Source organism: Erinaceus europaeus, chromosome 2 (assembly GCF_950295315.1).
Source record: "Erinaceus europaeus chromosome 2, mEriEur2.1, whole genome shotgun sequence".
Taxonomy (NCBI): domain Eukaryota; kingdom Metazoa; phylum Chordata; class Mammalia; order Eulipotyphla; family Erinaceidae; genus Erinaceus; species Erinaceus europaeus.
In genome coordinates, this window is record NC_080163.1 from 195,193,740 (window position 1) to 195,218,772 (window position 25,033).

The following is a 25,033-nucleotide window of genomic DNA, read 5'->3' on the forward strand; positions in this document are numbered from 1 at the left end:
TCCCACCACCCCCAGTGAAGACACCCTGGGGGCTGGGCAACTCACTGTCACTCCCCAAACACCCTCCTACACCTCCGTTTCATTGTTTTGTTACTGTCTTTCTGGAGCTTGAACCTCATTCTGCGTCTCAGGCCCACACACCCAGAGATAAGAGCCGCCCCCTCCTTGCCCTCTTAAAGCCAGGGACCCCAAAGGTAAATACATTTATTTACATAGCATACAAACTCCACCCCCTCTCCCCCCCCCAGCATCCAATACCTGGGGGAGGGCAGAGGCGGGACCTCCCCATCTGAGACCCCGGGACACCGAAGGGGCGGGGCCTGGAGTAACTCGCAGAGCAATAGGACCGGAGATTGGTGGGCGGGGCTTGACGGACACGCCCCTGGCCTCGCCCCCCCGAGAGTGAGAAGGGTGGAACAGTGGCCTTTGCTGCTGGAAGGGCGGTCTGTCTGTCCACACTCTCCGAGGTCACGACCTCGTATCCAGCCGGTTCATGTATTCCTGCAAGGCCTTCAGGCGGGCGTCTATCTCGGCCATGTCGGTAGCCTGGTGGTCAGAGCTGTATTCTAGGAGGAGGGGATGAAGAAGTGAGAAGTCCAGAGAGTTGGGGGGCTGGGGGGGGGGGGCGGAGCCAACCTGTTCGGTCGGTACCAGCCCTGTGGGCTGCCAGGCTCACCTTTGATGGGAACCCAGCCCCCCGAACTGCTCAGGCGTTTCTGATGGCGGCCGCGTTCCACGGGGGTGGGTTTCTGCTGCAGGGGGGAAAGCAGGAGACGGGGTCGGGCACCTTCCCTCTATTCCTGCACCCCAAATCTCACCGGAGATGCTGACCCTAAGATCCCGGGAGAAGACAAGGACTGACACCCACTGGGCATCTCCATGCAAACTAGCCAGCTGACACACTGAGCCCGGTGCCGGTGCCCCTAGTCCAATCTCCCTTCCAATCCAGAGCTCAATGTCCAGCGGCATCTGAAAGTCACCTCTGCAACCTGAACCCCGAATAACTCACAGGAGAAAGGGGGCTGCAGCTTCTGCGGGTGGGGGCTGCCCCACCTCATGAGGCCAAGGAAAGACACCCACCATGTTGGGCCGGGTCCAGGTCGTGGGGCTGGGGGGCTTCCCTCGGCGCCGGCGGATGCTGAGAGGAGGAAGCGATCAGGGGCCGAAGCAGGAGGGCTGTAGCACTGGCCCACCCCCCCCAGGTCCCCCGGCGGTTTCCAGGCTCACCTCTATCACCCAATCTCCCTGCAAAGGGCTGTTTCCAGTCTCCCCAGACACCCTTCGGGAGGCGGTCCTCTCCTCCCTCCTCCATCCCCCAATCCCCGCCAAGTTTTACCCTCTGGAGAGGGATTCCGAGAAGTCTTCGAGCTCGCTGCATGAGCTGGCGGACGAGTAGCGGCTGCGGAAACTATCCACTGGGGGGAGGGGGGCAGCGCGGGTCAGGCTCCCCCGCACCCCGCCCCGTCCGCACTCCGCCCCGCCCGCACCCCGTCCCGCCCCCGCGGTACCCGAGGAGCTGCGGTTCCGAGAGCGCTTAGCCTCGTCCCCTCGGCCGGTCAGGGCGGCTGGAGGTCGAGTCTGGCGGGACCAGACGGACGGGCCGTCCCCGCTGCCGCCGCTGCCCAGTCGGTTCCGCTGCTGCTGCTGCAGCTGCCTGGGGGCGGGGCGGGGCGGGTAAGGGACGCGGCACCTGTGCCCTCCACCTATGGAGGGAGGGCGTCGCTGCGCACAAAGGGTTGCACCTGGGGACCCACCTGAGGTCAGTAGGTCTAAGACGGGAAAAAGCATCCCGAGCCCGGGGGTCGGGATGTGGGGGTTAGGGGTCAGGAAGGGGACAGGCAGAGGGGACAGGTGGCAGGTGCCTTGAGACAGATGGGAAACCTAAGGGGCGGATGAAGAGGACAAGGGCGCTAACCTCATCTTGATCTCTCTCTGTTTCTTCTCCTTGGCTTTCACAAAGGCTGTGGGGTCGAAGCGGGCCACGCGACCACCTAAGACGGTGCCGGGAGGGGGTTTCATGAGATGCCGCCTCCGTGGCCCTCCCCCCACACCCACAGCCCCCCTCTTCCACGGGCAGGGCGGGGTGGGCACAGACCTGTGGGTGAGGGCGAGGGGCGGGCGGGGCGGCCTCGACCCCGACCCCCGCGGCCGCTCTCCCGGGAGGAGGAGCGGGTGGCACCTCGGCCACGCGACGTGGAGCGCTCCCGGGATGAGGACACCCGGTCCTCCAGCGCCCGGGGCGGCGCCACCGGCGGAGTCCGTCTCCTGGGGGCATGGGATACCATCAGTGACCCAGAAAACCAGCCCCAGCCTCTTCCTGAGCAGAGTCTTTCTCTCTCTCTCTCTCTCTCTCTCTACCTTTGTGCAGGCTCCGCCCCCACAGAGACCCAGGGACCACCCCCACCCCAATAAAATGTCACCTCCCTACACCTCTCTTCACCAGGTCGTTCTTCCTAAGAGTTTCCACATCTCCCTGGGAGCCCTTGCCAATTTTTCGCCTCGCACCACCCCCCAAAAAAAATTGCCAACAGAAGGGCCAGGCAGTGGCACACCCGGTTAAGTGCACACATGACAGTGCACAAGGATCCAGGTTCAAGCCCCTGGTCCCCACCTGCAGGGGGAAAGTTTCACGAGAGGTGAAGCAGGACTGCAGGTGTCTTTCCCTCTCTTATTTCCCCCTCCCCTCTCAATTTCTCTATCCAATAATAAATAAAAATATATTTTTTAAATGCCAACAGGAACCCCCAATTCCTGAGCCATGCTCTTAGTCAACTGTATACCCAGACAACCCCCCCCAACTCCAGGCCAAGCTTCCCAAGGACCCTTCAGGGCCTGCCCATCATAACAGACCCCGCCCACCACTACCTAGACCAGGCTTCTGCGACCCGGCGAGGCCCCGCCCATCTGGCCGCACCCCACCAATCAGGCTACACCCATCAGGCCCCGCCCGCCCCTCACCCCCGCCTATAAAGTGCGAGCTCGCAGTTCAGCGTCTTCAGTCGGGCGCGCAGGCTCCGCTCCGACGCCTTCACCTCCTCCAGCTGCGGGGAGGAGACAGGGGCGCGGAGGTCGGCAGGGAGGCCGAGGTCCGCAGCCCGCCGTGAGCCCACCCCGCCGGCCTGCCCCGAAGCCTCACCTCTTTGGCCAGGCGGTGACAGTCCTGGCTGCGGCGGCCCGAGCCCCGGGAGCCGACGCCGCGCTCCTGCCGCAGCTCCTGCTCCAGCCCCCGCACCAGCCCGCGCAGCGCCTCGGCCTCCTGGCGCGCCTGCCGGCCGGCCAGCACCTCCTCCCGCGACCGGCCCAGCTGCGCCTCCAGCTCGCGCTTCTCGGCCGCCAGGCGCGACACCCTGCGGTGGGGGTTGAGGGAAGAGAGCGGGTGCTGGGGGCGCCGAGGGGAGTGATCTCACTGCTGTCATTCTCACTCACCTCCCCCAGGAGTGGAGAAGAGGGAGCTCGGTCACCGTCCCTCTTCCTCCTCCGCCATGGCCACACCCATCCTACCTATTTCCAAAAAAGGCATCATCCATCTGTCTGTCCTCTGCACCCTGAAGCCTGGCGCCCAGGCCCTGCCTGCAGCCTCCCGGCCAGACCTCACTGCCTCCCATTCACTGGCGGACTCTAAAATGCAAATCCCAGGTCACCTATGCACTCAGTATCTTTCTTGAGAAAATGACATTATTGCACAGTGTGGCTCCTGCTGGGTAGAGGACATCTAAACGTCGTACACCTGAAATACAATGTTCTGTTTGTGTGAGAAAGCAGAGAATGGGATCATTTCCAAAAGATGGAAGAGTCAACAGGAAGGTGTTTCTAGGGGCCAAATATAAGACAAGATGAGCCCCAACAGCAACACCTGAACTGAATCATGGATTCAAACACACAGCAGCCCCCCAACCCCAGAGAGGCACATGCTAATCCCTGCAACCTGTGAATGTTCCCTTATATGACAAATTGCAGGCCTGCACAAAACTGACTGAACACTTTGCTAAGAGATGATCCTCGATTATCAGAGGGGACCCTAAATATAACCACAGTTTAAAGGGGGGATTAGAAACAGGAGCAGGGAAAGCAGCAGATCATAGAGACAGAGACTGGTGTGATGGGGTCCTAAGACAATCCAGGCAGGATGAGAACCAAACAGCACAGTTGACAACTTGTTCTTTCTCTCTCTTTTAAATATTTTTTTATGATTTTTAAATTTAATTTTAATGAGAAAGAATTTCAGAGAGAAAGACCAGAGCATTGCTCAGTTCTGGCTTATGGTGGTGCTGAGGATAGAATCTGGGACTTTGAAACATCAGGCATGAGAGTCTTTTGCAAAATCACTAGGCTGTTTCCCCAGCTTTGTCTGGACTCCCCACCTCCAGAATTGTAAAAATAATAATAATAAGGGTTTTCGTTTTTTTTTTAATTTAGCATTTATTTACTGGAGAGAAACACAAACAAATCAATACAGAAGAGAAAGCAAGAGACTGGCCACACTGCTTTTATGGCTCCCGAAGCTTTCCCTCTGTGTGTGGGGACCAGGGTCTTGAACCCAGGTCCTTCCACAGCATATGCACTCAACAGGGTGCACCAACACCCAGCCCTAAGAAAAAAGCAAGAAAAAGAAGCAACCTAGTTTGTGGCAATTCTTCACAATCATAGGAAAACAACATATTTCAATCAAGTTCAAATTCATGAGTTCATAAGGAGGCTAAAAAAAAAAAAAAAGTAGGAGTCGGCGGTAGCACAGCGGGTTAAGCACAAGTGGCAGAAAATGTAAGGACCAGCATAAGGGTCCTGGTTCGAGCCCCCGGCTCCCCACCTGCAGGGGAGTCGCTTCACAGGCGGTGAAGCAGGTCTGCAGGTGTCTATCTTTCCCCCCTCTCCATTTCTCTGTGTCCTATCCAACAACGACAAATCAATAACAACAATAGTAACTACAACAATAAAACAACAAGGGCAACAAAAGAGAATAAATAAATATTTTAAAAAAATAAAAAGTAGACTCACTGATTTCTATGGACGATTCAAATAAAACCAACTGAAGTGGCAAATAGCTCACCTGGATACTGCACCTGCTTCATCATGCATGTGACCCAAGTTTGAGCCTGCCCACCACTGGAGGAAGATTGACACTGTGGGTGTCTTCCTCTCTCCCTTCTGTCTCTATCTCTCTCATCTTTTCTGAAAAAGTCAGCTCAGAGCAGTGATGCCACAATGACAACAGAAAAAAAGAAAGAGAACCAACTTTTTATTCTTGCAAAAGTTAAGCAGAAAGAAAGTATCAAGCACTGATCATGCCTTTCCCATAGGATATATGCTTCTAAGAGAACATCAGTTAATGACAGGATGCTTTTCTTTATTGAAGAATTCCAGCTAATAACAACAATTATAGAATTCAATTGCTTTCTTTTAATTTTTTAAAACTAGTTTATTTTACAGAACAGCGAAAAACCGAGAGGGAGGTGGGAGGTAGAAAGAAAAAGGAGACAGAGAAACACCTGCAGCACGTGACAAGTGCACTTAGCCAGGTGTGCCATCACACAGCCCCAGAATTAGTTTGTTAATCTTGCCTGTTACTGAAAAAAATCTATCTACTTCATTAGTAGTCGCTAAAACTCTACATTAACAAGGTTGTTACGTTGCCTGAAAATTAAAATCAGTTAGGGATCAGAAAAACACTGAGTTTGACCTTGAAACTCAAGGACAAGACAAAGAAGCCACCTCTCTCTTACTACTCCTCAAAGTTGTGCTAGAAAAGAAGGCAAAAAATACCAGTCATTTGCAGATGAAATGACTAAGTGCTGAAAATCAGAAAGAATATGCCAGTGAGTCCTTAGAAAAAAACTGTCTGAAATTGCTAAAGAAATCAATATGTAAGTATCAATACAAACATCGATGTAATTTATATTTAAAATAACCACTAACAGAAGAACCAAGAGAGAGAAGAAGCAAGTAATAACTAATAATTGCTGCAGTGGAGAAACACAACTGAGACATTAGAGAAGATTTAAGTAAGGGGTTCGGGAGCACAGCAGTAACATACTAGATGCACTCATGCCCCAGGTTCCAGTCAATCCCCAACGCCACCATGTGCCAGAGCTGAGCAGTGCTCTAATTTCTCTCTCCTCTCTAAAATAAATCAAATAAATATCTTTCTAAAAAAATTAAGTAGGTGGACGGGGGTAGATAGCATAATGGTTATGCAAAGTGACTCTCACACCTGAGAGTTCAGTCCCCCTGCACCACCATAAAGCAGAGCTGAGCAGTGCTCTGGGGGAAAAAAATTAAGAGTCACCTCTCAATTAACTGTCCTATAAAGTCAACCCAATACCAACAGAAAATGGCAGGTTTTAAAAGTTTTAAGTTGAAAAACCTCTCAATGCTGAAATGTCTATGAATATACTCATTACCAAGAACAACAAAATAATTCTTGAAAATGAAAAGCAAGAATGAGAGGGTTTTCTTGGCCCAATATCAGACTGCTTATAAAGCTATGGCTATTGTATATATTTTAAAGATGCAGTAATTATAGTGGTAGCAGCAGAAGCCAATCAAGACTCACCTATGTGTAAACACAATTACAATGCAGGCACCAATAGCCAAGCAGCAGAGAAAGGACACTCTTTCCAATAACAACATTGGGATGCTTAACTATTCACATGTAGACTAACTATAGGTTGGGAAGCAAAAACGGTCTAGCAGTGAGGGTGAAATCACCTCCTCTGCAGATGCTGGTGGTGCAGACTGAGAAATGGCGCCACCTTGTGGTCAGTTTTGGGAACACACAGACACATAACATCGCACAGCACATGCCCATCAAGATCTGAAGACACACACACACACACACACACACACACACACACACACACACACACACCTTGTCCTGTGCCTCCCAGTAGTCCCCACACTATTTCCAGGAAATCTGGAAGCCCACAAGCTTTCTCCCCAGGAGAGAAGGTGACAGAAGGCTTCTGCTACTGCCAGCACAGAGCTCTCAGTCCTGGGCTAGAGACTGCCAGCAGTCACCCTCTCCCTGTCTGAACCACTAGCAAGAAGGAATGTATGTATGGGGGGGAGGAAGGGCCAGGGTCTGGCTCACCTGGTAGAGCACATGCCTTAATGAAGGCCCTGGGTTCAAGCATTGGCAGCACCATGGACAGTACCTAAGGTCCTAGGTTCAAAGGCCAGAGCACTGCTCAGCTCTGACTCATAGTGGTGCTGGGGATTGAACCTAGGCCCTTTGGTGCCTCAGGCATGAAAGGCTGTTTGCATAGCCATTATACTACCTCACTAGCCAAAAGCATTGGCCTTTTAAGCTTGGAGTCCTGAGTATGACCCCCGGCATTGCACATGCTGCTCTGATTCTCTCTTTATCTCCTTCTCTCTTTCATTAATAAGTAATTGAATCTTTAAACAAAAGTAATAATTGGCCTAAAGAGGTCAGCTTCTGGCACCCTATATTAAAGTAATATTATTATTTATATTATTATTATAAATAGGAAAGCTCACGTGACAACTATCATTGTTCCCCTAAACAATAAATAAATACATAAATAAATAAGAGTAAGTATGGGGGAGAGGCAGAGTGATGACAGTCATCCCAATGTACCCAGCACAGGCCCCTCAGTGCATGATGGGAATGCCCCCACTCACCCCCTCCCAGCCCCCCCCACACCTCTCAACACCTCCAGACACTCACTGCTCCCGCAGGTGCCAGATCTCCATCTCCCGGGAGTCCCGCACGTCCTGACCCTCCAGTCCCCGGAGGCGGCTCAGTTCCTCCTTCAGCGAGCGGATGATGCCCTGCAGGACCACGGGGTCCGGCTTGCCCTGGTACGGGAGGGGCAGCGGGTAGTGAATCCTGAGGAGGGGGATCAGAACCAGGGCATCTCAGAAGCCAGGATCCCCCCCAGCCTTTCTCCTAAATTGCAGAAGCACTGATATCAGCAGCCCCACCAGTGCAGCCTTAAGGTGACTTCCTTGACACAGTGTCCGTGGAGAAGACACTGGCAGCGTGTTGCTGGCAGCCAAGACCAGGCTGATTCAGACTCCACAGTGGAAGATTCTAGATCTGCCTGGGTCATCCTTTGGCCCAGGAGAGGTAAGACGACATGAGGAACTGCCCTGTGATGCTACTCATCAACAGAAAAACTCCTGCAAGTAGACCCAACAGCTAACAAAAGATGGGGCAGGGAGTCGGGCAGTAGCACAGCAGGTTAAGCGCACGTGGCACAAAGTGCAAGGACCAGTGTAAGGATCCCGGTTCCAGCCCCTGGCTCCCCACCTGCAGGGGAGTCGCTTCACAAGCGGTGAAGCAGGTCTGCAGGTGTCTGTCTTTCTCTCCCCCTCTCTGTCTTCCTCTCCGCTCTCCAGTTCTCTCTGTCCTATCAAACAATGATGACGACATCAATAACAACAATGATAACTATAGCAATAAAAAAACAAGGGCAACAAAAGGGAATAAATAAATAATAGAAAAAAAACATATATAAAGCAAGGGCAAAAAAAGGGAAAAGAAAGAAATAAAATTTTTAAAAACTTAAAAAAAAAAAAAAAGACAGGGCAGACATGGTCCTCTGGATACCTAACGGTACCTAACATATCCATGGTCCCAACTCGCTCCCCCTTTGACCTCCCACAACCCAGACTGGAAAGCCAGCTAGTCATTCTCCCAGCATTCCCTGCACATGGCCCCTCTAGCCCAATATGATAGGAAATGTGGTGGGAATCTTCTGGGAATGCTGTGGCTTTTGTGATAAAAAATGGCAGATAGGGGGTTAGGGAGATAGCATAATGGAAATGCAAAAACACTTTCAAGCCGAAGGCTCCGACGTCCCAGGTTCAACCCCCAGCACCATCATAAACCAGAGCTGACCAGTGCTCTGGTCTATCTATCTATATCTCTTTCTCATTAAATAAAATCAAATAAATAAAGATAAAATTCAAAAAAATGGCAGAAGGTGGCACAATGAATTGAACATTGCAGGCATTGAGTCTCTGAGTTCAATCCCCCCACACTGCATGTGTCAGAGTGACGCTCTGGGTTTTGTTCTTCCATTCATAAACAAATAAAAATTTGTTTCAGTGGCAGATGCAGTTAACAAGCACGGACTTCTTCCTCCAATTCTGACCAGAGACAAGGGCTGGGGGCTCAGCGGTGACCAAGAAGAGATGAAGATGAAGCCAAAGGCAACCACATTAAGGATGCCCCCTCCCCCTAGTCGCAGACTAGCCACCAATACGGACACCTAACAAAGGGCTACACTGCAGTCTGTTCAAGGCATCAGTGATGCAATAGCTATGCTGCTCCTTGGAACAGGAGTCTATACCACATGCTACGAACTCCAGATGCCAAAGGTCAGGCCGAGGCCACAGCCCCACCTGGTCCTGGGGCCTTGGGGTCCTGAAGCCCCACCACCTCCTCTCCCCCCTGCCAGCCGTGTCCTCTCCCTGCACCCCCCCCCCCACCTGTCAAACTCCACGGAGTAGATGAGAATCAGGTAGCGCTTGGAGTTGAGCTGGGTCGATCTGGGGGCCAGGGATCCCTGGCGAGCCCCCATTTTCCGGTTCCGCAGGGACTCCAAGTCCGTGTAGGTCAGCAGGTCGAGGGTGACTGACTCGCTGCTCTGGGGGGTCAAGGGGAAGCTACCGTGAGAGCCAGGTGGCCAGACCACAGCCCCCCACCACCACCACCACACACCATCCCACGGGTGAGATGGACCAACATCTGGGGAAGCTGCATGACTCCATAAGCCACTGTTTTCCAAGCCATGTGTGGCATTACCAAGTGGGTGAGAGAGAGATCTATATAGGGACAGGGAGACAGCTCCCAGGAGAGTGTGCACCTCACCATCCATGCACCAGACCCCGGGCTCACGCCTCAGCACCGCATGGGGGAGCCATGAATAGCACTGAAGGAGCTCCAGGAATGAATGGTGGGGCAGTGGTGTCTCTCATCTCTCTCTCTCCCTCTCTCCGCTCTCTCAAAATGAAAGAAAACAAAAAGAGCCTGTGAGGCTGCTCAGTGATGTGACACGTGTACCAGGCCGAATTTCCCTCATTCTTTCTTTTTTCCTTCCCTCATTCTTTCTTTTTCTTCAGAGCCAGGGACTCTGGCTGTTATGCTGTCAGTGGCAAGTCAATGGCATCAAATATATTGTGGCCACAACACTACCAGGAGGGAAGGAGAAATAAGCAATGTACAATTTCAGAACTCCAGACCAACTTTTTCATACAGGGGGAGAGAGAGGGAGAGAGAGAGAGAGAGAGAGAGAGAGAGAGAGGCGGGAAGACAAAGGAGACACCATGACACCAGAGCTTCCTTGACAGCTGTGGCTCAAACTTGACCACACATGGCAAAGCAGACACCTACCAGCTAAGCCATATTTCTTGCTTCCCAGCCCAGCATTAAAAAAATAAAATAAAAGGGAGTCGGGCGGTAGCGCAGCGGGTTAAGCACACGTGGTGCAAAGCGCAAGGACCGGAGTAAGGATCCCGGTTCCAGCCCCCAGCTCCCCACCTGCAGGGGAGTCATTTCGCAAGCAGTGTCTAAGGTGTCTATATCTTTCTCTCCCCCTCTCTGTCTTTCCTTCCTCTCTCCATTTCTCTCTGTCCTATCCAACATGTAATGTATTGATGACATCAATAACAATAACAATAGTAACTACAACAACAATAAAAAGGGCAACAAAAGGGAAAATAAATAAATATTTAAAAATTAATTAAATAAAATACTCCTGGGGCCAGCAGAGTACTCACTGCCATGAGCAAGAGAGAACCTGGGTATGAGTCCCCAGCCACCACATGGGAGCACCACACACGAGGGAAGTTGAGCATGTGGTGGAGTAGTGGGTGGCAAAGTGTCTCTCCTCTCTGTCTCTCTTCATCTCTGTCTGTCACCCTCTATCTAAAAAAAGAATAAAATATGTCTGCCAGAAGCAATATAATCACGCAAGTGTGAAACCCCAGTGAAACAACCCTGGCAGCAAAAAATAAGCAAGAGATCCACATAAAATGCAAAATACATCAACAGATTTTAAAGTAACAAAATATTTTAAAAGTTCACTGGTAAAGCTTTTCATGGGGGGGGGTGTTCCCCCCCACAACCCCCATCCCTTTCAGAGAGTCCCGCAGAAAACAAGCCATTATGAGGCAAGAAGACAGAGCAGCAGTCGCATACTGGACTTCCATACCTGGGGCTCTGAGGTCCCAAGTTTAATTCTCATCACCACCACAAGCCAGAGCTGAGCAGTGCTCTGGTCCCTTTCTCTATTGCTTATTCTCTCTCTCTCTCTCATCAAACAACAAATAAATACTTTTAAAAAATCAAGTTATGGGGTCAGACAGTGGTGCACCCAGTAAAGCATGTACGTTCACATGTGTAAGGACTCAGGCTCAATCACCCAGTAAAGCATGTACGTTCACATGTGTAAGGACTCAGGCTCAGTCACCCAGTCCCTACCTGCAGGGATACGGTTCACACATCATGAAATAGGACTGCAGGTGTCTCTCATTTTCTCTCCCTCTCTATCTCTCCTTCCCTCTCAATTTCTGTCTCTATCAGGTATCTTTTTTCTATCTCCCCTTCCCTTTAAATTTCTGTCTTTATCCAAATATATATATAGTTTTTCTTTTTTTTTTAATGTCTTTTATTTTAATGAGAGAGAAATACAGAGAAAGACACAGAGAGACCAGAGGACTGCTCAGCTCTGATATATGGTGGTGCTGGAGGTTGAACCAGGGCTTAGGAGCTTCAGTCTCTTACGTTAAGCGCAGGTGGCGCAAAGTGCAAGGGTCAGCATAAGGATCCCAGTTCGAGCCTCCGGCTCCCCACTTGCAGGGGAGTCGCTTCACAAGCGGTGAAGCAGGTCTGCAGGTGTCTATCTTTCTCTCCTCCTCAGTCTTCCCCTCCTCTCTCCATTTCTCTCTGTCCTATCCAACAACAATGACATCAATAACAACAACAATAATAACTACAACAGTAAAACAAGGGCAACAAAAGGGAATAAATAAATAATTATTTAAGCAAAGAGACTTAAGCATGTTCCCAATTAAGCTATAAAGATCTTTCACTTTTTTTTTAATCAGGATTATCACTGGGGCTCTGTGCCCACACAATTCCACCACTTGTGACAGACTCTTTCCTTTTCTCAGCTGGAAAGTGAGAGACAGGAGGTCAGGGGATGGCACACTTGGTTGAGCGCACATGACACCATGTGCAAGGACTTGGGTTCAAGTCCCTGATGCCCACCTGCAGGGAAAAGTTTCACCAATAGTGAAGCAGGTCTACAGGTGTCTCTCTTTCCCTCTTCCCCTCCCCTTTCAATTTCTCTCTGTCTTGTCAAAGAAAAGAAAATGGCCACTGGGCGTGGTGAATTTGTTGTGCAGGCACTGAGCACCAATGACAGATCAGGATTTGAGGCCGAGAAAAGAAAAACAAAGAATCACAAGGATATCTGTAATATCTTTATAGTAGAACTTCTCTGTTGACTGCATGTTCCTAAGTGAAAGAAGGGGGAAAAAGAAAGAAAGAAGGAAGGAGAGAAAGGAAGGAAAAAAGAAAGAGGAGAAAAGGGGCCGGGCAGTGGTGCGCCCGGTTGGATGCGCACATTACAGTGTGCACAGACCCAGGTTCAAGCTACCAGTCCCCACCTGCAGCGGGGAAGCTTCATGAGTGGGGAAATAGTACATCAGGTTTGCCTGTCTGTCTGTCTATCTATCTATCTCACCCTTCCCTTTCAACTTCTGTGTCTATCCAAAATAAATAAATTATATTAAAAATAAAAACAAGAAGGAAAAAGTGATATAGGAGAGACACCATAGCACCGCTCCACTCTTTGTGAAGCTACCCATTTGCATGTGGTGGCTGGGGGCTCGAACCCAGATCCTTGCACACGGTCAAGTGTTCTCTACCCGGTGAGCTATCTCACAGGCCCCATTCCATGGAAACTTGACCATTCAGTACATAGCTTTTCCTACTCTGTGTCAGTAGGGACAGCACACCCTGCCTAATGCCAGAGCAGAGCAACGGTCTCCTGCCAGACAGTCACCCAGTCAGATCTTGAGTGAGATCACCCACTGTTCCTGGAACGTTGTGCTCACACAAAAGACTGACAGACTAAATGACAGTTATTCAGACTCGGGTGCACAGCAGGCATTGCCTCAGAAACGCACAAAGTGAGCCTGTCACTTCAAGAAAAGCAGCACAGGGTATCTGTCACAGGTGATAAGCTTCAAAGCAAAAGCCAGAATTCTGGAACACTGCGTCTGCCCACCCCACCCCATACCCACACACACTCATGGCTTCTTGAAGTTGAAAGGCTTTCCTGGGCAGGTCAGATCAGTGAAAGATGGACCAGCGTGGGAGTTGGGGTGCCTCTTGGTGGTGGGGCACAGACTTCCAATTACAGGGTGCTGGTTCAATTGAGCGAAAAAAAAAAAAAGTGCCAGGTAACGGGGCACCCAGTAGAGTACACAATTTACCATGCACAAGGTCCTGAGTTCAAGGCCACCTTCAGAAGAGAAGCTTCATAAGCAGAGAAGCAGTGCTGCAGGCGTCTCTCAGTCTCCCTCCCTCTCAATTTCTGTCTCTCTTAAAACAAAAACTAGAAGAAAGGAAGAAAGGAAGGAAGGAAGGAAGGAAGGAAGGAAGGAAGGAAGGAAGGAAGGAAGGAAGGCTGGGCGGTAGCACATAGTAAGTGCACATAGTACTACGCAAAAGGACATGCATAAGGACCTGGGTTCAAGGACCTGCTCCCCACCTATAGGGGGAAGTGTTTTGGTTTTTGCCTCCAGGGTTACTCGGTGCCTACACTACAAACCCAAATGCTTCTGGAGGCTATTTTTTCCCTTTTGTTGCCCTTGTTGTTTATCATTGTTGTTGTTATTATTGTTGTTGTTGCTGTCCTTGTTATTGGATAGGACAGAGAGAAATCGAGAGAGGAGGGGAAGACAGAGAGGGGGAGAGAAAGACAGACACCTGCAGACCTGCTTCACTACTTGTGAAATGACCCCAGAGGGAGGTTTTGTAAGTGGTGAAGCAGAGCTGCAAGGGTCTATCTTTCACTATTCCTCTCTATCCCCCCTCCCCTCTCAATTTCTATCTGTCCTATAAAATGAAAAGGAGGGGAAAAGGCCACCAGAAGCAGTGAATTCGTAGTGCCAGCACCATGCCCAAGTGGCTAGAGGAAAAGAAAGAGAGGAAGGAAGGAAGGAAGGAAGGAGGGAGGGAGGGAGGGAGGGAGGGAAGGAAGGAAGGAAGGAAGGAAGGAGGGAGGGAGGGAGGGGAGGAGGGAGGGAGGGAGGGGAGGAGGGAGGGAAGGAAGGAAGGAAGGAAGGAAGGAGGGAAGGAAGGAAGTCATAAAGTACTTAATCAAACAGCTTCTACTTAGACCTAGATACCCTCCTCACCCACTTCCTGTTTCACTTCCCTCGATCACTCTAAGTCTAAGTTAAGTAAGGACTACAAAAGCTGGTTAAGGGCAAGAGACTCACATACTTTCATGATGACTCTTTTGGTCACTACCAGGCCACCCCATCATCCGGGACCCTGGTCAGGGAATCCTGGGATTCCCACATAGATATATGATGGACCTAGACCTCTAACAGATCCCTCTCTCCACCATCGCTGGTCATTTCTATCAGGAACAGCATCATAGATCCTCTTGTGGGCCTCTACAGGACCTCGCCCTCAATGTAAAATAACAATGGTGGGGACTACCCCACTCTCCAAAGAGAGGCTGGGTCAACATATGCTCCCACTCAAAGAAGACAGGTCCCGAAATGAGTGCAGCCTAGAATGTTCCTAGCTATGACCACAGAATGCAAGCTCAAACATAAAGGGATGCAGAGGTTACACAGGTTCCTATGTTGAATATGAGCCCCAGATCAGATTGATGGGGTTTACAGTTAATGATATATATACTTTTCCCATATTTGGGAGATACTCTCTTCCTTGATCCAGCTTCTAGTCCTGTTCCCATCTCCCCAGACAATAGCTTTAGCCCCCCTCCATGTAAGCTGTCGGATCAGGTAAAAATTAATAAAGCCATGGGCCCCTTGCAATATACCTAAAATAGACTTCCTAGCTTTTTACAAAATGGAGACCACCCCTAATCTCATCTGCTATATTTTTCCCTTTAAGTTCCTGATTATTCGACAATTTCTTCTGCTTTATATCTTAATGCTTTTCAGCCACCAAGATGTTAACATGACACCAACCTGACTTCCCTGGGCAGATGGCCTCACCAATGTACCCTGGATCCCCACTTTCCCAAAGCCCTACCCCACTAGGGAAAGACAGAAACTGACTGGGAGTATGTATTGTCCTGTCAATGCCCAAATCCAGCAGAGAAGCAGTTACAGAAGCCAGACCTTCCACCTTCTGCACCCCATAATGATCCTGGGTCCATACTCCCAGAGGGATAAATAGGAAGGTTTCCAATGGAGGGGATGGGATGCAGAACTCTGGTGGTGGGAATTGTGTGGAATTGTACCCCTCTTACCCTATGGGATTTTCAATCGTTATTAAATCAATAAAAAGAGAAAGAAAGAGAGATAAAGAAGGAAATTAAGACTGGAAGGAAAGGAGGGAGGGAGGGAGGGAAAAAAAGAAAAAAGAACCACGAGGATTGGTGATTTATTGTGCAGGCACTGAGCTCCAGCGATAACACTGGTGGCAATAAAATAAATAAACAAATCGATGTGATTTCTTTCTTGTTGAGTAATGAAATATGCTAACATTTGGAAGACGTGCATAACCGTCAACTCCTATTTTCCAAGTGACCAATGCTGCAAAATGGGCACAAATTACTGATGGGGCTGGGTATTGAACGCAGAAGCTCAGAGCCTCAGACTTGAACGTCATTTGCAGAACCACTGGGCTGTCTCCCCAGTCCCCACTAGGTCTTTCAAAAGCAGGTTACAAAATATCTTGGGAAACAGATCAACAAAAAAATAAAAATCATAGGGATCCCTGGTGGTGCACCTGGTAAAGAGTGCAGGTTATCATGCCTGGGGAACTGGGTTCAAGCCCTGGTCCCCACCTGCAAGGGGGAAACTTCCCAAGTGGTGAAGCAGGCCTGTAGGAGTCTCTCCTCTCTGTCTCTTCATTTGTTTTCCACCTGGGTTACTGCTGGGGTTCAGGTGCATCCCGTGAGTACCCATTCATTGGGGAAACTGACGATCCTTCCTAGCTGACTGAATCCACATGGATCCCAGTCACTTTCAAAGCCAGCAACAAGCAGACATCAAGCTCAACCTGACGCTGTTGACTGGCTACGGAAGAAGGGCAAACGCCAGAAGAATAAGTGCCTGCATGATGACTCCACTACTCCCTGGGGCCTTTTCTTTCTTCTTCTTATTTTTTTTTTTGTTCCCCCTTAGAGAAACATAAAGAAATTGGTAGAGGAAGGAGAAAGAGAGACACCTGCAGCACTGTTCCACTGCTCATGAAACTTCCTTCCTGCAGATGGGAACCAGAAGTGGAAACCCTGATCTTTGTTCTTGGTGATATGTGAGCTTTACCAGGTGTACCCCTCTACTTTTTTCTTTTCTTTTCTTTTTTAGTGTGGAGAACTGAACCTGGGACTTTGGAGCCTGAGAGTCTCTGTAATCATTATGTTATCTCCCCTGCCTACCACTTCCTCTATCTTTACCTGATATTAAAAGGGAGGGGAAGAATTTGCTGGGAGTGTTAATATTGCACATATCTGAAACCCAGGTGCCAATAAATAAGTTAAAAGAACAATTATTGGGAGTCAGGCGGTAGCGCAGCGGATTGAGCGCACGTGGACCAAAGCGCAGTGACAGGCGTAAAGGTCCCAGTTCGAGCCCCCGGCTCCCCACCTACAAGGGAGTCATTTCACAAGCAGTGAAGCAGGTCTGCAGGTGTCTATCTTTCTCTCCCCTTCTCTGTCTTCCCCTCCTCTCTCCATTTCTCTCTGTCCTATCCAACAACAACAAGATCATCAACAACAACAATAATAACTACCAGAACAATAAAACAACAAGGGCAACAAAAGGGAATAAATAAATATAAAATTTTTTTTAAAAGATAACAATTATTCAGGGGAGGTAGCACAGTGGTTCTGCAAAAGACTTTCCTGCCTGAGGCTCTGAATTCCCAGGTTCAATCTCCAGCACCACCATAAGCCAGAGCTAACCCAATGCTCTGGTAAAAAAAAAATAATAATAATAATAAAATAGATAAATCAGAATAAGCCACTTAAACTTGAAGAAGAAGAAAAGAAAAAAAAAAGAGAGGCCTTCGGTGAAAGGAAGGGAAGGGGGTCTTTCATGCAGTGTGGGCATACACACCCCACAGGGGTGCAGGGGACAGAAGCCTCCCTTGACCCCCAACCTCAAGACCTACCTGAGTGAGGGCTGACTCCAGCATGTTACAGAAGATGCTGAACTGCTTAAAGTTCCCCGTCTTGTGAGTCAAATCTTCAATGACTGTGTAATGGCAGAGAAATCCTTCCTGAGGGATAAGCCTTGTCCCCTGACCACCTTAGAGACCCTCTGGCCAAAAGAAAGAGGCAGGTGAGCAGGATCCCAATGGCAGAAGCCGATGGGGGGAGGGTAGGCAGACTCACAGCTGGCATCAAACTCGCCCCGCCACTGGTCAGCTGTCATCCGGTCCTCCACCTCCAGCTCCAGCACCTGCCCGGACACGGCCACCCGCACGACATGCTCCACACCCCGGAAGACATAGTCCACCTGCAGGCCAGCCGGCTTGTCCATGGCCAGGATCACTGCAGACAGAGAAACAGAGACAGAGACTCAGGGGCTGAGAGCCCCAGCTCAGAGCTGGGAGGTCAGAACTCAGTCGCAAGCTCCACTGTTGACCAGCTTCAGTTCCACCTCACAGTGCCTCAACTTCCTCATGAGGGAAAGGGGTGTAATGATGGCACCAACAGCATAAGATTGCCATGAGCGAGCAGGTGGATACCACACATGAAAATACTGTGTGTGCCCTGCTTATTACTGCACCCCAATTCATGCTGGCTCGTAGGGTGTATGTTCGCCAGTGGGGGAACCCCACATTAATACTACTGAATTATGAATCCTTATCCTCCTTACATATTCATTATTATCCATTCATTCAATGATTGTGCAGGAAAGAATCAAACTAGAAGGGGCAAGGGTACAAAGAGTACTGAGGTCAAGAGGAGCAGAATTTTTTAAAAGATTTTATTCATTAATTAACAAGAAAGGGAAAGAGAGGCAGAGAACCACAGCGTTATTCTGGCATATGTGATGCCAAGGATGGAACCCAGAGCCCCATGCTTGCAATTCTACCTGAGCGTTCTACCTGCTGTTCCACCTCCCAGGCTGAGTCTTTCTTCCCTTTCTTCTTTTATGCACTTGTTTACTTGTTTTATTTGATAGGACAGAAGGAAAAAAAAAAAACCTGTGAGGAGTGGGGAGATAAAGAGAAACATCTGCAGCACTGCTTTATCGCTTGTGAGGCTTTCTCCCTGCAAGTGGGGACCAGGGGCTTGGACTGTCTGTCTGTCTTCCTTTTAGATTATTCATCTGAGTGAGCCCCTGCCTGCAAGTCCCACTCTGTACCAGAATGCCACGTGGGGAAGATTTTAAACATGGGGTGTCAGGGCAGGCCTATCTGAGGAGCTGGCATTTGAAGAGACTGAAGGCTACCTGTTGAGGGAATGAGGTCAAGCTGAAAGAACAGTTAGCGTGATAATCATGTAGATGGACTGGGTAGCTGACTTCATGAACTAGCCTGTTGCAAGCCTAAGCACCTCCTCTTAAGTGTAAATCTTACTAGGAGCTGGAGGGAAGGGTTAGCCTCCTTTAGTGTGGATCTAAGAGGTGAGCGTTTCGGAATGGGAGCCCCAGACTGCCCAGGTTCAGCTTTGTGCACATGGCAAGTGACTTAATCTCTCCTGGATCTTGATGTCTTCACTTTCGAGTATACTGGAGGGGGGGTGAGGAGCGGGAGGTGATTTCACCCAGTAAAGCACACATTCTACCACGCATTAGGTCTTGGGTTTGAGCCCCAGGCTACCACACAGGTGCATCAAGCAAAAGGAAAACTTCACATGGGGTGCGACAGAGCTGAAGTCTCTCTCCCTGTCTCTCCCTCTCTATTAGAATAAAGAGTTCACCGAGAGCAGTGGAATCGTGTAAACGGGAATTCTCAGCAAATAACAACAATAATAACAATAAAATCCAGATCTAAGAGCAAACAAACAGCTACACATCTCACAGAACTAACTTGGGGGATTCACAAAGCATGAGCCCGGCAGCATTGGTCCCGCCCACCTGGAGCCCGAGCCAATCAGCGGGCGCACCGCCCCAGTTCCAGGGGCCTCAGGGAAGTCGCTCAACTTCTAAAGAACCGCGCGGAATTGCAGAGACCGGATGCCCCGGCGCCCCACTCGGGGGACACGTACCCCAGAGGAGACAGAGGAGTAAGGGGGCTCGCCCCATCTCTCCCCACCCCACTGCCAACCTTGCCCTCTTTCCCCAGCGCCCCCCGCCCCGTGTCGCCAGCCTGCGCCTGGGCCCCCAGATATTCAGGCCCCCAGTATCCTGCTCGGCTTTACACACACCTTGCTCCCCCACCTAGAACCTCCAGCCACCAGGTCAGCAATTGCTGAGAGAATCGACCACATACCCCCTCCAGCTCCACCTTCCTTCCCAGACCCCTAATAGCCAGAGAGACATTGGGGCTCCACTCCACCCCGTCCCCCGCTTCTCTGCAGAACCTCCCTCTGCACTGCAGCCTTGCCACCCCCATTTCTGCTACATTCAGAAACCTGCCCGCTCCCTCACCCCCTCCCCAAAGCCCTCCTTTCCACGCTACTCTCCCAAATTAGGGAGAGGGGTGTGAAGTACCTACACTTTCCTCCGTACAACAGCGCCCCCTTTCTCCTGGTGTCCCCATACTCTGCCTACACCCCCACTCTGATGGATTTCGCCTGTTTGTCCACCTTCAGCCTGTATTCAGTTGTCCGATTATTTCACCTGGATTGTTCCCCCCCCCCAAAAAAAAAAAATTAGGTATCAGTCCCCCTCATCCCCTGTGGAAGGCTGGTCCTGACCCCTGGTCCTCCACCATTGCTGGAGTCCCCACATCTGAGCCCCTTCCTCCCTCCTGCCACACACCCCCTCTTCCCCAGCCCCCTACCTGCATGCCCGTCCTTGCTCTGAGACCAGTGGCCCCAAGTCTCTCCTAGCTTTGATGTCAACAGGCATGCCTCTACCCCAGGCAATGTGGACACCCCCACCCCAGTGTCCCATTCTGCTTCCCCATACAAACACCCCAGGTCCCGAGGCTTCTGCCATCACACACCCTCTCAATTTCCCAGCCCTCCCCCACCCCCACCACTTGTCTCTCATCTTTCACTAAGGCGACAAATATCCCCTCTCCATGTCCAGTGTCCCAAACTGGTACTTCTTTTTCTTTTTCAAAGATTTTATTTATTTATTAATGAGAAACATAGGAGGAGAGAGAAAGAACCAGGCATCACCCTGGTACATGTGCTGCCGGGGATTGAACTCAGGACCTCATGCTTGAGAGTCCGATGCTTTATCCACTGTGCCACCTCCCGGACCACCAAACTGGCTACTTCTAACTTCAGCCCTCAAGAGAGGTGCTGAGATGCCTCACCCCACCCACATACCCCTCCCTCCTTCCCCCAAAGACAAATACAACCGCTTCCACTGCACCCACAAAGTCCAGCCCCACCACTGATGGGGTTCTCTCACTCTGTGGCACCCCACCATTATCAGCACCCCTCCATGGTCAGGCTGAACTCTCCCCTACAGCGAGCTGCCCACCCAACACACGTTGTCTATCGAGTGAGACCAGAGCACCCCTCAGCTCTGGCATGTGTAGTGCGAGGGACAGAACCTGGGGCCTCTAGCATGCAAGTCCTGTGCTAAGATATCTCCCCAGTCCCACAGATCCTTAAAGGCTGAAGGACAGCTGCTGAAGCCCCAAAATTCCAGACAGGCACCCATCTCCAGATCTTTATTTATTTATTTATTTATTTTTTTAACTAGAGGACCGTTCTGGCTTATGGTGGTGCTGGGGATCAAAGCTAGGACTGCAGTGCCTAAAACATGGCCATCTCTTTCATAACCATTATGCTGTCTCCCCAGTCCCAGTACTAAACTCTATTTATTTATTTATTTACATTAGAAAGAGTGAGAAAGAGAACAAGGGCATCAGCCAGTAGAATTGAACTCAGGACCACATGCTTTTAAGTTCAAGGCTTTATCCAGTGCGCCAACCCTCAGGCTGCTCGTCCTCTATTTGGATGAGACTGAGACCCGCCTGGGCCCATGCAGTAAACAACTGGGACATCTGTCCCCCTACTCATTACCCAGATGCTTTCCCCCTGGCAACCTTCCAGATCCTTCCATTAGTTTCTGTTCCTTTCCCTCCCAGGACTGAGCCAAATGCAGCCTCACCACGAACACGGTGCTTACCAAAGGCTGTGGGGTCCCTGGGTCAAATTCTGCTCCCACTACTTACCCACCATGTGAACTTGCCCTCTTGGGGCCTTTCCCTGTCAGTACAGAGGGAATGATAGCATCCCACCTCATAGAATGATTGTGAGGATTAGTTAATACACAAAAGTGCTTCAAATAGTGTCTGGCCCTCAGTCAGCTGTCACCATCTGTGCAGTCAGCTGACAAGAACCAAGGAGCCCATGAGGACAATCATCTTGGTCATGCTTGTATCTTCGGTACCCTGGGCCTGGCACCCATCAGGGCCTGATAGGTGAATGAATGAATGGGTGATGCCAGGATATATGGGGTCCCTAGGCACAAGAGGTATAGCAAAGTCTTCTACCCTCAGTTTACCCCTTGTCATCCTCCAAGTAGCAGCTCAGGTCCCCTCCTGCAGGAAGCCCTCCCTGAATTCCAGGCTGGATGAGAAGCTACCTTTATCAGCAAGGTCCCCAGCACTAGCCAGGGCTGTGTGTATGAGGGGAGGGTGGCAGTGGGGAAGGCACAGAGAAAGAGTTTAAAGCTCTGAGGCCAGAACACTTCTCAAGTGAGGGCTGCAGGCCTTCAGTCTCACTCCAGGGTGCTTGAGGAAAATGCAGGCTCCCAGCCATGGACCCTACCTACAGAAGCAGAATCTCTGGGGCCAGCCCAGGAATCTGCATTTCCTACTAGCTCCCTAGGGAAAACTAGAGCTAAGATCATCTGCCCTGAGCCACCAAATCTGCCCCGTTTTATGATCCCCTCTTGACCCTGCAAACTGCCCCCCAACCCAAGGAAGGCCCTCCCAGTTCAACAACCCAGCCTGCCTTAGAACATAAGGAGGACTTCCCCCCACCCCCCGCCACGAGAAACAGAAGTAATGGTGCTATAGGGAAAGTAATACCTCTGAAGCATAAGTGCTGAGTTCTATACCCACAAGGAACTAACATTCTAGTGACTATAAACAGAAACTGGTATAAAAAAGGGTGGTTGTAACTATTAGGAAAAGAGATGGAAGTCATGTGGACCAGGAACTGCCAGCTCTTCAAGACTGGACAATCAGTGAGGGTCTGCATGGAGTTGACATTTGAACAGAGGCATGATGGAACTGAGGGAAAAGCCAAGTAGAATGCCTGAGCAGTGAGTGGCAGGAATTGAGGGCAACAAGTAGGGTGTTGGATCAAGTGTGGCTCTCTGGGCTTGGCAAGGAGGATTCAGATGACAGACAGCAACAAATACCATCTGACCTGTGTTTTAGCAGGACCCCACCTATGACAGCTGGGTCAGAGGCAGACAGCAGGAGCCCAGTGAAGAGAGGCCACTGCGACAGACCAGGTAGGAACATGTAGTCACAAGACGGGGCCCCACTGAATTCTGGCTTGTGTTCTCGAAGTAGTCGGTGAAGTCTGCTGAATGATGAACCACAGGTGGGTGTGAGGAAAGGAGGCATGAAGGGTAACACCAAGGTATCTATCCTGGAGGGCTTGAAGGGGTGGAAGTGCCATCAACTGCATGTAGAGATTGAAGGTTGAGGGGCCGGGTGGTGGCGCACCTGGTTGAGCACATGTCACAATGCACAAGGACCTGGGTTTGAGCCCCTGGTCCCTACCTGCTTTCCGAGCAGTGAAGCAGTTACAGTTGTCTGTCTCTCTTCCTCTGTCTCCCCCTTCCCTCTCAGTTTTTGACTATTTCTATACAATAAAGATTAATTTTTTTTAAATTATATATATATATATTTATTTATTTATTTTCCCTTTTGTTGCCCTTGTTTTTTTGTTTTGTTTTGTTTTATTGTTATTGATGTCGCCGTTGTTAGATAAGACAGAAAGAAATGGAGAGAGAAGGGAGTTGGCGGTAGCACAGCGGTTAAGCGCACGTGGTGGTGCAAAGCACAAGGACCAGTGTAAGGATCCCGGTTGGAGCCCCAGGCTCCCCACCCGCAGAGGGGTTGCTTCATAGGCGGTGAAGCAGGTCTGCAGGTGTCTATCTTTCTCTCCCCCTCTCTGTCTTCCCCTCCTCTCTCCATTTCTCTCTGTCTTATCCAACAATGATGACATCAGTAACAATAACTACAACAAAAAAAGGGCAACAAAAGGGAATAAAGGAATATTTTTTAAAAGAAGTTAAAAAGGGGGGGGGGAAGTAATCGAGAGAGTGACTGAAGGTTGAAGGGGAGGGAAATTCATATGTTTGACTTCAGACAGGTCTTTTAACGTCTAGACTTTAAGGTGGGACTTCTGAGTAGAGAAGAATCAGCCACTGGATAAATGAGTCTGGAGTTCAGCGGAGACAGCTCCAGACTGGAAGTATCTTTAGATGAATGAACACCATCTGAGGTCTAGCAACTGAGTCGGGTCACTGGGTGAGTGGCATATACAGAGGAGAGGTGAGGGCCTCCTGACCATCAGCTTGAGGCACAGAGGGTTCAACAACTGGCCCAGCAGCCCAAGAGGTAGAGGAGGAGGAAGAAGAGGAGGAGGAGGAGGAGGAGGAAGAGGACTTGCAGGTGCCAAGTTTGATGCCTGACACTGCATATGATTAATTGCCAGAGTGATGCTCTGGTTCTCTTTCTGCTCTACTAGATGAAATCGTGGCTTGTTTTTTTCTTTTCTTTTTTTTTTCTTTTCTTTTAATAATGAATAGAGTTGGTCTCAAAGCACTGTGATCGTCAGTGACTGAGGTCAACATTCCAAGTGAGGCGACCCAACTCTCAAAACCCTCTCTGCACGTGTGAGCTTATGGAGAGGGAGAGGGAGTGAGAAGCAGAGCATCAACCCCCCGGCTGCGTGCCATGCTGGGGACAGCTCTTATTCCACGCGTAAAGCTGCCAGAGACTTTCAAGAGGTGCTTCAACGTCAAACCCCGAATGGGTGCCAAGCGCACACAGTCCAACCTGGACTCTCCTCGTCCCCTTCCCAATATTGCAATATTGCTACTTTTTTTTTTCACCTGCTCTTCTTGCCTCGAGCTCATCGCAGATCCCGCCCCCCACCCGCCCCAATACATTGCAAGGTAAATAATCCTCGAGCTCAATGAACCCTCCGGTGCATCGCAAGCTTGCATTACAAAAGCCATTTTTGTACTTTGTCACCTGCTGTCTCGCGTTCTCCACACAATGCTCCATTAAAGACCCTACTGCAGAATACCAACACCTCCCCCCGACTCGCAGACTGCCCGCTGCTTCACGATCCCACTTTAAAGCGCGCCCCCCCTCCGTGTTCAAGTGCATCTCCCGCCTCCCACGGCGCCCCCTCCCCCACCCCTTCCAGGACGGTCACCCCGGCCCCGCGCACCCGCCGATCTCGCCGCCTCTCACCTTCTCCGCCGACACCCCGCCTCGCGAGCGCGGTTCAACTGCCGTAGCTCCAGCCACTCCCCCCAGGACGCGGGCTTCTCGCTTTTGATTGGTCATAGCCGCCTCGTCACCCTGTTTCCATAAGTCAATACAGACGCTCGTCACTCTGTCCCATCCCAGAAAAGACACCGCCCTCCAAAGCTTGCGATTGGCCAACTCGGAAAAGGGGTTTCCCTCGAGTAAGGTCGTCGGTCTTTTCTTAATTGTGATTGGCTTCTCGTTGTG

General features: G+C 50.3%; 1 protein-coding gene across 7 annotated transcripts; it reads right to left on the reverse strand.

Annotated features, from left to right (window-relative positions):
- Positions 1-187: 187 nt before the first annotated feature.
- CCDC61 (coiled-coil domain containing 61) lies at positions 188-24,902 on the reverse strand. Of its 7 annotated transcripts, none has more exons than XM_060186124.1 (14): positions 24,770-24,902; positions 17,583-17,741; positions 17,360-17,442; positions 9,457-9,614; positions 7,688-7,849; positions 3,137-3,347; positions 2,959-3,041; positions 2,096-2,265; positions 1,916-1,991; positions 1,509-1,693; positions 1,337-1,415; positions 1,081-1,138; positions 677-752; positions 188-566 (listed from the first exon to the last, which is right to left on the reverse strand). In XM_060186124.1, exons 2-14 carry the CDS (start codon positions 17,728-17,730, stop codon positions 469-471), a joined length of 1,587 nt encoding a protein of 528 aa, XP_060042107.1. In that variant the 5' UTR covers positions 17,731-17,741; positions 24,770-24,902; the 3' UTR covers positions 188-468. The 7 variants fall into 7 exon arrangements, with proteins under 7 accessions (XP_060042107.1, XP_060042109.1, XP_060042108.1 ...); XM_060186126.1 differs by lacking the exon at positions 24,770-24,902 and adding an exon at positions 22,701-22,859 and having other exon boundaries at positions 677-749; XM_060186125.1 differs by lacking the exon at positions 24,770-24,902 and adding an exon at positions 22,701-22,858 and having other exon boundaries at positions 1,509-1,690.
- Positions 24,903-25,033: the final 131 nt, after the last annotated feature.